The sequence below is a fragment of the Brachycentrus maculatus genome, unplaced genomic scaffold (genome assembly GCF_059751285.1).
Source record: "Brachycentrus maculatus isolate JH-2025_06_01 unplaced genomic scaffold, ASM5975128v1 h1tg000315l, whole genome shotgun sequence".
Taxonomy (NCBI): domain Eukaryota; kingdom Metazoa; phylum Arthropoda; class Insecta; order Trichoptera; family Brachycentridae; genus Brachycentrus; species Brachycentrus maculatus.
The window spans coordinates 3,942,947-3,956,234 of record NW_028281064.1 but is presented as its reverse complement, the minus strand read 5'-3'; the positions used below and the strand labels follow the sequence as shown (position 1 = coordinate 3,956,234).

Sequence of the window (13,288 nt, the reverse complement as noted above, 5' to 3'; positions counted from 1 at the left end):
GCAGCTGACGTTATGTATGGTTAGTTATTCGATTTTTTTCGTCGCCAGGGGCCTATTGAGTTAATGGTTTTTAATGAATCCGCATGCCACCGAATGGTTAAATCAAATAACCACTACACAATGCACAATAAAGAACGGAGAACAGAAGAGAACAATTTTATTTAAACCACGTGCCAGTACATCGAGGAAATGAACGAGGAGATAAACGTTAGTCGCTGCTCGCATTTCGCCGGTTGAGGGAGTGTGTCTCGGTTGTCCAGTGGCCAACAGTGCCGTTAGCTCCAGTTGCTATTTTTTGATTCGGCGATCGCGGCTACTTTATTTTTACTCACTGCAATAACTCTAACTTTTCTCCATACTGAAATAATTTTAAAAAAAATCATTACTATAGTGATCGATTAATATAATAAAGAGCGTTATTTTTTATATAATATTTAAAATAATCATACTTAAAAAATCTGTTTTTTTTTTGTATTAATTTTTTGTTGTATTTTTGCATACACGACTGTATGATTTGATTTTTTTTCACTTGGTTTTTTTTTTAAATGTAAATCGTGCCTTTCTTTAAAAAATAAAATAATAATACGATTCAATTAATCTATGTCAATTAATCTGCGGTAAATGCGATAGCAAGACTACCTGGTAGTCCGAGAAAGCGTTTGTTTTGTTTTTGTTGATAATATGGTGGTGATGGAAAACTCTGATTTAATCAGGGGGGAATCTGGGACTGAATTGACGATTCCGAAGAACGTAGAAAATGGTAACAAAGAAGCCAGTAACGGCGTTGCTGACGTGCATTTTCGCCAGCCTCCCGACGGTGGACTCCGAGCCTGGCTGGTCCTCGTCGGCTCGTTCCTCTGCAATGGGATCTTGTTTGGAGTCATCAACACCTTCGGAGTCATACACTTCCATCTGCACAAGAAGCTCGAGCTAGCTGGAGACACAGAAGCCTCCAGCAAAGCAGGTATGTAATTTTTTTTTCTCAAATTAACATAGATGTAGAAGAGTATGGAAATCTGGACATTTACAGGGCTTACGACTGCCTTAGGCTTGGTTAAGTGATCACTTGATACACGTGTAATATTTACCAATTCTACCCATGATTGACAACCACGCTACTCAAATTTTCAAATCTTCTAGATATACACTCGGACCTCGCTTTGCGTCGTTTCACTTTGCGTTTTTTCGAAGTTGCGTCGTTACTGAATTAAGACTCGTTTTCGCTATGTATGATGTTTATATGATTTCTAATGAAAAATAGCAATTCACTTTGCGTTGTTTCAGTTTGCGTCCCGATATTTTGGAATATATCTACGACGCAAAGTGAGGTCTTAGTGTATTGATCAAATTCGTAACACAGTATGCGCGAGTTCACAATAACCATCTATAGGGAGAGAAATCCTGTTGTAAAGATGGACGGGAAGAGCATCAGGTTTCAGGACCATGTCCGGTATCTTGGTGTTCAACTGGACAGATCTCAGTCGTTCCTCACGCACATCAAGAACGCCTCGGTAAAGGCTAAAAATTTGTTTTTCCATTTGCGTCGCCTAAGTTGTGTTGAATGGGGTATTCGTTCTCCAGCCCTGCGGATACTATATCGTGGATCCTGTGTGGCTCAGGTTACGTATGCGGCTCAGGTATGGGTACATCGTTTGGATATCGGGGTGGCTAGACTGGCACTGCTTCGTGGACAGAGGGTTCCCTTGCTGGCACTGACAAGGGCATATCGGACTGTGGCGTCTGAGACCCTTCCTGTGCTCGCAGGAGTTCTCCCGATAGACTTGGAGACCAGAGAGGCAGTAGCAAAACGGTATGTGAGGAAAGGAGAGAGTTTGGAATACTTCGGTATCGTGCTGCGCCCTTCCGAGGCAGGATTTAGCGAGTTATGTAACGTCATGCGAGGCTTAACTCTCAATCAATGGCAGAATAGATGGGATATAGCACGAACAGGGAGATGGACGTGGTCTTTTTTTACCTTCCATCAGACACAGGATGTGTAGCGAGTTTTTGGTTTTTGATCATCATACTGCACAAATGGTCTCTGGTCACGGGGAGTTTAGAGACAAGCTTTATAAGCTTGGATTTTCCTCTGTTTCGGGCTGTGCTTGCGGCGATGAACATCAATCGGCCGAACACATCCTGTGGCATTGTGTGCTATTGGATGACGCCAGAGATGAGATGCTGAATGGTCTGACAGGGGTCATGCGACCAGCGTGGAATGTGGATCTGATGGCCAACAGTACGAATTTTGCACTCTTCCGTCGGTTTGTCCGGACTTGGGTATCTCGTTGGGAACTCCTCAGATGCGCGGACGCCTAGGTGAGATTGATTTGGTGGGACAGGCTGCTGTTCCTGTGGGATGCTGATACGGCCAGGACTGTGCTTCCTTCCGAGCGGAACGCACACGTTCTTTTGTGTTTTGTCCTCCCCTTACGGGGGTGGTATTTGGATCCTCTGCCTTTGTTAACCCAGGAAGTCCTTCTTTATTAATGGTTTTTTTTTCTTCTCTTAATGTATATAACGGTGTTTTTTTTTTCGTTTTTAAATATTAGTTACTAGTTCTCTATTACTTTAGTCTTTAAGTCATTGTTTGTGTTCGTCTTAAATTGTATTCTGTTTTTTTTTTTATTCTTGGAAACATTGTTATTTTTTTTTTGTTGTTGTGTTCTTATTGTTTTTATTTTATTAAAATTAAAAGAGGTAATGAGGGGATCCCGAGGGGTGGGGACGAAGTGTCGGCCTCTGTCCGTACATCCTCCTCCCCCCTCATTAATTGAATAGAGCAATATTTATTTCTTCAGAAATATTTTGAAGATTTTCCTCTATGTGCAGCTGACAGAGAGTCCCTCAGGACTCTATAACTGCTGCGGGTGGATGGTGGGCTCAGATTCCAAAAAAAAAAAATAACCATCTATGTTGGGATGAGTCTCTGTTTAATAAAAGCTTTCCTCTTCCCTCATACTCAAGAAAATAATAAAAATAACTCCTAATTGGAGATAATACAGATTTGGAAACAAGTATTTGGACACACTTAAAATGTTGTAAAGGTATGTAATTTTTTGCCGAAAATTACCACCATGGGTACAACATATAATAATAATAGAGAAGAAAACAAAGACGAGAAGGAGTTATATACATATTTATATATATACATACTTATATACTTATAATACAACAGTCAAAACAGACGGCAGGCGTCGGCGTCGTTTGGGATAAAGATCATAAAATCCGGCTTCGGGCAGTAAGAGCGAGTGTTTTTGCCTAGAATTTTCACTCGTGTATTACATGAAATTATAGTAACTTTAAACATAGAGTAAATCCACTCACGAGTAGGCATAGGCTATGAAACTTATAAAGTTGAAGCCTGAGTAGGGACATGATAAGCGGTGTTGCATAAGCCGTAGCTAGTTTTCAGAGTCATTTGGACTTTAGGTAATTCAAAAAAAAAAATTCGTCCAGTAAGCAGTGGAATGTCCTGGTATATGGAAAATTCTATATATTTCCTGGGAAATTCTATATACGGTATATGATTCTATGTACAACAAATGAATTTGGCTGATAAATATGTATTTGATATTACGGACAAGAAATCAAATAAGAAGTAGTCAAAAATTAAAAAAAATTAAAATTATATAAAATGATAAGTATAAAAAAACACCCCACCAACCCTAAATATTCGATTTCCTAGTACATATTAAAAGGCTGCAATTTCAAAAATTCGCATTTATAAAAAATGGTATCGAACGATCTACTAAAACCAGCTCATGATAGTTTATTTTGGTTTTTTTTTCATCATACACATAATCACAAAGTACAATACAGTAAACGTTAAGATATTTACCGCACTATCAGGGGGAATGTTATACATAAGTGGTTAATTTTTTAAATTGTATTTTTACATTTTAACCAGCGGAAAAGACTGAAATGAGTCATTTAAAATAAAAATAATAATATGAATAATAAATCCCTTACCGCACACCAATGGTGCATAGGGCACTGCGTCATATAAACGCAGTGTTATCTCGATCGATTACACATGAAGGAAAGGTGATCAGCCCTCCACTTCAGGTACCAATCCAGTGTAATATTGAATAAATATTAGAGTGAAAAAATCACTTATATTTATTAAATCCCCCTGGGAATCGAACCCGGGACCTCCAGAACGGTAGCCGAGCATGCTGACCATTACACTACGGAGGCGGACAATTAAAATACAATTTAAAAACTTTAACCTCCCTCAACATTCCCATCGATAAACGCGGTACTTATTTCAACGTTATAGGGGGGTTTACTGTAATTTGTATAGAAAAAATCTTAGAAGCGTTTAGAGTAAAAAAATATCTTGGAATTTTTCTTTTTTAATGGCGTTCAAGTAATAATAAATGATTTTAAATAATTCACAAAGCGCCATTTTTGTAATATATTATCCAACTCGATTATCTCGAAATTACAAAGATTGATTTGTGTCTGTATCGTAAAACTTACTGATCAAGCTATACATTATTTAGAACAGAGATCTCCAATATTTTTTGTCCCTGTACCATCACACCGCTTGCTCGCAGGGGTAGGCAGAGAGAATTGAATGCCACACCACTCTGTCTTTGCAAACATTCCTCGCATCTCCTCATATATTCCAACCCTTATCCGCACCCCAATGGTGTATAAGGCACTGCATTATATAAACACAGTGTTATCTTAATCGTTAACACACGAAGGAAAGGTGATCAGCCCTCCGCTTCAGGTACCAGTCCAGGGTAATATTGAACAAATATTAGAGTGAAAACAATCCCTTCATATATACCCGACGATTATTCCGACTCCTGACCTGACTAATTTCAAGTATTTGACATACTAGATCATTCCAAGTTTTTAATGGTCTTCTTCTGCTTCTATTGTAACTAAATATATGATTTTTCGTTGTTATTTTTGTTAAATTAATTTATATACAATGTATGAGTTACATAGTTACATCCATAAAAAAATTGCACCACCATTTGAGCGATTTTCTTATTTAATGTAGTATACCTATTGTTTATGTCGCCGCTGTGGCGCCATCGGAGTTGGAATGTTTTCTGTCACCATGACGACAACAACTGAGCACAAAGGGTTAAGAGCCGACGACCCTATTTGGTCGTTGATATATAAACTCCCAACGGGGTCTCGTATAAAATCGGATAAATTAGAAGTATTAGAGCGCTTGTGCACTACACGGAATTTAACCGTCCGGCAGTCCGGTTAGCATGATAAAACGGAAGATTGGCTTGTGCTTTTGGCTGTCTTTCTTCGTATCGGTCCGATTGTTAGGTTTGTGATCACGGTGCGCGTAAGTTCTATGACGCAAAAACTGTCGTCGCTTTTATTTTATAAAAAAAACCGGACTGCCGGACGGTAAAATTCCGTGTAGTGCACAAGCGCTCTTACTGTTTGTGCATGTATATTATACGCATTATTATAATGTATCGTTTTATCAAGAGGAGATAACACAAAAGTCGTGGGTGGTGACAATGAAATCCGTATATTTTTTATCTCTTTTTTTGCATAATATAACATTATCATGTACCTACTCCCCCTTTATCACGCTTATTTCATTAAATATACAACCTTTTATATAGGGGAGAGTGCCCATGAGTGTGACAGAGGATGAATGGGACAATCGTCCTCCAGCCCAAACTATTGTTACAAAAAAAATTTAAAAATTACCCAACATGAACGCTACGATATTAGACAGATTAATCCTTAAACCTCAGTTCTCGACTGACAGTGAAGCGAGTAAGACGTGTTACTATTTTTTTGCGTCAAAAAGTAAATTATATACTGCAATTTGATTTTGTTTGTACATATAGGTATTGATAAGTGCTGCAATTGATAAATACAATTATTTAAGTTGGTTCTCTCAGGATATTATAAAGTATGTTTCATCAAATTTACTTTAGTATAAATGTATCGATTTATCTATTTTTCTAAAAATCACGCATTTCCTTGAATGGGACGCGCGCAGTGATCATGAATGGGACGGTCCCACTCAAGGGAAAATTGTCCCATTCATGGCGAATATTTTTAATTTATATTAAAAATCGTTTGTACTCGTTTGTATTACACGCATTGTAAACATTATATTGTTTTTAGGTTATAATGCCAAAAATACGCCATCGTTCACCAACCATCAATCACCAACGTTCTAATTGAAGCTGCTGTAGAAGAGGTTTTAAATAAAAGCAAAAAATTAGGTCGGTTGCAAAGACATATGCAATAGGAAAATCTTCTCTATATAGACATGTCCAACAAGTAAAGGCTGATAGGAAATAAAAGAGCCTATCAGCGAAAGCTAAACTGGCAGTGCAAAACGGAGTCCTGGTTCTAACTCTAATGTATGGAAGTGAAACATGGAGTTGGCAAAATAAGGATGAAAGTAGACTGAATGCAGTCAAAATGCGATCTCTCAGAAGAATGTGCGACAAAACGATGTATGATAGATGTTCAAATAGTGAAATAAGGAAGAAATGTAAAGCTGAGATAAGCATAATCGATAAATTTAAGAAAAATGTGTTGAGATGGTTTGGACATGTAGAACGAATGAGTGAGGATAGAATGGTTAAACAAATTTACTAGGCGAATGTTATTGGAAAAAGGAGCAGAGGAAGACCGAGAAAAACATGGCACGATCAGGTATGCCAAACACTTGAAAGTGGTCAGGTTAGGAGTCGTAATAATCGGCGGGTATGTATGAGGAGATGCATGAACGTGGAAAAGGCGAAGAACGTTTGCAAAGACAGAGTGGTGTGGCGTTCTATTCACTCTTGCTACCCCTGCGGGGAAGCGGCGTGATCGTAAGTTAGTTTTTTTAGTTAGTCAGTTTAGTCTGAAGCGAGAAGAAATACTTTCCACGTATTTAAATTCAGCTGGAAGAATATGTTCTACAGTACAGAAATAAATCAGTAAGGGGAAATCAAGTATAATATCTGACACTTCAGAAAAGGACAAGTTTTTGAAAATACAATTGAAGAATGGAAAATGAAAACCTATAGATAGACCAAAAAATAAGCCTAACGCTAAAAGAGTTTTAAAAAAACTCAGTTTTCAACAAAATATTTCAATGAGTGATGGCAGAGATCAGTTCAGATAAATCAGTTGAAATAGAAGGTGTATCACTGACAAAAACAAAAGGAAAGGAGGATAATTAGTGTCACATATGTGAAGGAGAATATCAATATAGTTTTATGCAATGGTTTAAATGTAAATTTCGTGGCCCATGAAAATTGTGGAATATTAAGATATCTGAACTTTTTTTGCCAAAAATGTTTAATAAAATTTCTTTTACATGTGTCTACGTATTATACGAAAGTGTCTACAGATGATTTTTGTTTTAAAATATAATTATTCCATCAATCTAGCATTATAATTAATGTCCCATTCATGGTATACTGGTGTCCCTCTCATGGGAGGGTGTTTATGAATGGGACATTTTAGGACATTATTTGAAATCGATTTTTCAGGCAGTTAGGTTAATTTTTTTAGAAAACAAAGTATGGCATATTTGTAGCTAAAAGATTGAATAAAGAGAAACCACGTTTACTTTTTGTGATTTATTTTACAGAGAAGAACTAGAGAGGCAAAATCAAAAACGTCCCATCCATAGGCACTCTCCCCTACCTTAAATATACAATTTTTTATTATGTTGGACACTGGATTATTCACCCTACGGATGAGATGTCAGATGAGATTTTAAAGCTGTCTTAAATTGATACGAAACATGCATCGTTCTTCCCTTTTTTATGAAAGTTAGAAGTCTGAGTAATGCGGGGCTTACGACCTGGTATTTGGCTGGCTTAAACAATCACTTCTGATCGCATAATGTTTATAAAACAATGAGTATATAAAAATTTTTTTTCAAAGACATGTTTACCAATGAATGAAATATAATTTTATGTAATACTTAACCTAAAAAATTCTATTTATTTTAAAAAGATCGTACCTCTTTTCTTACCATCTCTAATTTTTTTCTACATTTCGTTTTTTAAATGCTTCCGACTATCCTATTTTATTTTATTTTTGTTATATATATATTATTATTATTTTACTAACATCTTTTTATTCAAGTAATATAGTCTTCGTGGATGTATTTTATTTATTTCAAAACATATTACATACATAAATCATATAAGCATATAATATTCCCTATGAGTAATTTCTGTTTCTCATTTTGGGACATGGGATTAAGGTTAACAAGACTGGAACACAAATAATAAAGTTTTTTTTTTAAATAACCAAAACTAATACTAATACATTGCAAAATATAAAAACAATAAACAGGTGTAATAAATAGGCACAAAAAGCATATTTAAAATAAGTAAATTAGAAAACACAAGGTAAGAAGCATATTTAAAATAAACAAATGAGAAAATACAATAAATCAGAAAATATAAAAAACATAAGGTAAAACAAAATAAGAAAATCGATTTTCTTCTTTCATCGTCAGTCTCCACCCGTCTCTATCCTCCGCACGTCTCTTCAATTCGACGACTCGCTACAGCGCTTGTCTAAATAATTTGGTCCATATGGTTTAAGCGGGGTCATCCTCTGTAGTTTGTTCCTTCGCACATGCCCTCCACAATCGAAAGAAGTAGGCCTGAGAGTCTTATATTACGGCCTATCCATTTGGCTCACTATTCTGTTACCGTATTTGGCAAGCATCTAGACTCCCCAGCCCTGCTCAGTACCTCGTTGTTCCCTAAATGTAGTACCACATCTCAAAAGCCTCCAGCCGCTTCCGTTCTGTCTACCTAATAGTCCACGTAATATATTATAGTGTTTTAATATAATAATATTATAGTTTATATAACTAATTAACTAAACATCACGCCGCTTTCCCGCAAGGGTAGGCAGAGAGAATAGAACGCCACACCACTCTGTCCTTGCAAATATTCTTCGCCTCTTCCACGTTCATGCGTCTCCTCATACATACCCGCCGATTGTTTCGACTCCTAACCTGACCACTTTCAAGTATTTGGCATACTTGATCGTGCCAAGTTCTATATTTTAAATGTTAAAATCAAAAGATTTTTTGAGTCCACTAACTGTACTTATTTTATTGTTAAAAATCACATAAAAAATAAATTTGTGACACTTGTTTTGCCTTGTTATGGCAATTTCAAACGAATGTCGCATTCGTTTGAAAATGCCATTACAAGGCGAAACAATTGTCACAATTTTATTTTTCAACAGTAAAATACAGTTTAGTTTACTCAAAAATTCAGTGTTTGGTTTTAACATTTAATACGTAAATTAAAATGGAGTTTTACAAATTAAACGCCAAGTCTATAAATAAATTAGGACTACATATAGTATTGGCATTTATAACATTCTATGTATGTATATTTATCATCTGCCAGATTCCCTAAAAAAATATCAGTGCGATCATTCTCTGTCGGAAAAAAATGTCGTAAGATGCATACAAAATTTTATTTAGACACTTTAACTACAGGTGCTCGTTTCTATTTTGACACAGTTTCCAAAAATAAGTCTACATTTTCATAACCGTTCGGGAAATATAGGTCAGTCTTTTACTCTACCCACATATTTAAAAAAAAAACTTTATAAAAAATGCAATCGTTTTAATTGCGTTAATTCTTCCGTAATTTACAACTTCCGCGTTTACTTTACTTACAGGAAAAACATTGAAAGAACTTTGCGCATGTCGCATTTTTACTAAAATAAACAAACAATTTTTTTTTGTTGATATTGAATTCGCGTGTGCACACAATTTACACATTACTCGAACTAAAATCACTGATATCCATTTTATTATGAAAAAAATCCTTGACCCCCGTAATCAGGAAATTGTATTAAACGACAATAATATGTAAATATAATAATATAAGTCTCTCCGAGCTTTGACCCGAGATTGTTGCCATATGGAGACATACACAAAACAGAAGTTGAAAGACATTTCGATTTGTTTCTTTGGGATAAAATTAGTCCCTGTAACGTCGACTGCTTTTGAATCTTTTATTATATTTCACTATCGACAATACATACACATACATATACGTTTTTTAGAGCTCTACAAATTTATTTATTCCAGTCTTTTCATGGTGAAATGGCAAAACGTACTGACTAAAAATCAACTGTCAAAACCATGTTTACTGACTTCTTCATACCTCAGTTGAATGACATTGATGTGACAGAGCTGTGGTTTCAACAAGATGGCGCAACATGCCACGCGGCGAGTGCCACCATCAATTTATTGCGGGAAATTTAAATTTGTAGAGCTCCAAAATGTTTTAATAAATCAGTGATATTTTATAAATCCCTATATTTATAAATCAGTGTCGTAAATTGTTTTTTAAAAATCATTAAATTGTTCTGAAAATTAAAAATGCGATTTTATTATGTAAAATAAATAACAATTTCATCATTCAATCCAGAATTATGGAGGATAAACGCGTAAATTTGATGTGCCCTTGTTAAAAATATATATAAGTAACACACACACACACACTTGCGAGCCTGCGCACACACACAATAATGATGGTTATCAATATTTTATTGATATCTCAACATTTAGTAGATGAAGCTGTTATTGAGATGGGCATATGAAAGTCTACTTTTATCAAATATCACTATTTCGACTTTCATTTAAAATTCCATGTACAGGTGTCCCATAATCCTACGTATTCCTTTTAAGGGGTGTTAGGCCAGCTTATAACTCACCAAAAAAATAAATTATGACCTCAGTAAAAGTGCCTTAGTTTTCCAGATATTTCCACTTTTATGAATTTCTCAAACATCTACGCCTAAGATCAGTTTTATGAGTGCCACTTTTTAAATTTTTCATATTTTAGGATTTTAATTTTTGTTTCATAATACTGAATAAGTATTCTATTGGATATTTTATTTTATTTTGTTCACTCCAACCTCCAACATTTATTTTTAAATTCTTTCAGACTCTTTTCATTCTTCATACATTCAGGCACCTCATCATACATTTTTAAACCCTTATACATTAAACAATTTTGCGACTCTGTTTTTTTCATAAATGGCAGTCTTATTTTATCCTTTTTTCTAGTTAAATGTTCATGACAATTTTTGTTTAAAACTATTTTATCCTTAAAATATTTTTGTAATTTATCGTTAAAAAATTTTGATGGACAGTTAAGATTCTAATGATAGTATTATCGTGTGACAGTAGTATTATCCCTGTCATTGCATACTTATCGCCATTTGCCTCATCTTCTTCTTTCTTTGACTCTTATCCGCAACCAGATGGTGCATAGGGCACCGCATCAATTTGATCATTAATTACGAGTATATAAGACAAGTTATGCGCATCAGACTCTTTGGTTTGAAGTGGAATATATATTATATGATACGGATGACAACGAAGGACATAACTGCTATTTGGGAAAATGGAGAAGGAATTTTCAGAGTTGCATATATGTACTCGTACTAGCTTGTGCAATTTATACACTCCTGATATTACCAATCACCACACAGTATCATGAAAATATGTAAAACGTTTAGTAGTTTAATAGATAAGGATTGGGAAATTCCAATATATTTCGTTTATAATTCTTTAATCTTGATAATCCACAGGGCTTTTTTTTCATTTTATTTTATTTTTTAGTTGCCTTATAAAATTCTCCTTGCCTATTATGTACAAGGATTTCAAGCATATTTAGTTTATATGTCTTAAAAATGATAGTGGATGCGTAAAGTTCGTTATAAATAAATAAGGTTGATCCCTAAAAACAATACAAAAGATACAACAATATAATAGACACAATGGATTCAATATCTTATATCGATCAAGATTTGTCACGCAGCTCATTAATTTGTCTTATTCGTCTTGTCATATTTTCTAAATAAGACACCACTAAATTTGAATGTTGCAATTGGACAAAGAAGCGACGCAGAGATCCTCTGTGTTTTCTCTACCAAAGATACACACAGTGTAATGATGTACATATGGAGGTAAGATAACGAAAATCACCACTGAATCACTCTCTATTGTACGCCATTGAAGACCTATCACGCGTTAGTTAGGTAGAGAAGCATGGTGCAACTAATGCCGATTGAATGGTGTTTAAATATAAATAATACACACATATCGCTCACTCAACTTTCAACAACGTCATATATCAAAAAACTTGATTTTTCAGGAGATCGTTTTAAAATTTTAAAAATATAATAATATGCATTAAAAATAAATGTCAAGCCACTTATTAAACTTTTTACTGTGCAACAGATCTTTTTAGGTGAAACCTGAATGTTTTTTCTCCTTTTGAAAAATATTCAGTATATTTAAAAAAATAATTAAGCAATACCTTTTCTTCAAGATGCAAAAACAACACTTTCTGCCCTGTAGCGGGTAAATGTTATGTTAAAAATATGCCGCTTTTGCTGGGATATAGTACATTTTCTGGGCATTCCGAAAACATGCACAACTTAAAATTGACGATTTTTGATATATGACGTGATAGGAGTGAGCGATATATTGAATTCAAGCCCGACTTACTGCTGACCAGGGCAGTAATTACAATGGAAATGAAACGCGAACTACGCAGTATCGAAAATTTCAACTTCTACGCGGTAGAAAAATAAAAATTCATTTACATTTTTGACATCTCAACATAGACGAAGAAGAATATGGAATTCTGGCCATTTATAGGGTTTACGACCTGTCATAGGCTAGATAAAGTGATCTTCACATTCACCAATTCTACCTATGATTGACAACCATACTACTGAAAAATTTGAAACTCCTAGATATATTGATAAATCTCGTGACCTAGTGCAGGTGAGTACGCAACAGCCATCTATGTTGGAACGAGGAAAGTTTTTATTAAGAAGGGACTATTTTTTTTGTTGTATGCAAGGTCCGAATCTTGGATTATATTCACATACTTGAGACACGCCTGAAAACATGATTTTTTTTATGTAGCTTATAATTTGATCAGTTTTGATTTTATTTACAACATTTTTAGTGTGTCCAAATAGAGGTTCACAAATCTGGATTATCTCAACTTAGGAGAAATCTGTATTAACTATGTCCGCCTCCATAGTGTAGTGGTTAGCGCACTAGGCTACCATGCTGGAGGTCCCGGGTTCGATTCCCAAGAGGGTCAAAATAAATATTAGTGATTTTTCATTCTAATATTTATTTAATATGACCCTGGACTGGTACCTGAAGCGGAAGGCTGATCACCTTTCCTTCGTGTATTTAACGATCAAGATAACACTGCTTCTATACGATGCAGTACCCTATGCACCATTGGGGTGCAGATAAGGG

At 35.1% G+C, this 13,288-nt stretch overlaps 1 protein-coding gene across 3 annotated transcripts in view; it reads left to right on the top strand.

Moving 5' to 3' along the window:
• Positions 1–216: 216 nt before the first annotated feature.
• Positions 217–13,288, top strand: part of kar (monocarboxylate transporter 10-like protein kar) — a 31,879-nt gene continuing 18,807 nt past the window's right edge. Inside the window, exons 1-2 of one of the 3 annotated variants that reach the window (XM_088268161.1) lie at positions 217–274; positions 631–964. In XM_088268161.1, the coding sequence (XP_088124287.1) occupies positions 682–964 (283 nt within the window). In that variant the 5' untranslated portion in view covers positions 217–274; positions 631–681. Of the gene's footprint in view, positions 275–534; positions 965–13,288 lie in introns of those variants that run through there. The other 2 variants (XM_088268159.1, XM_088268160.1) reach the window with 2 other exon arrangements.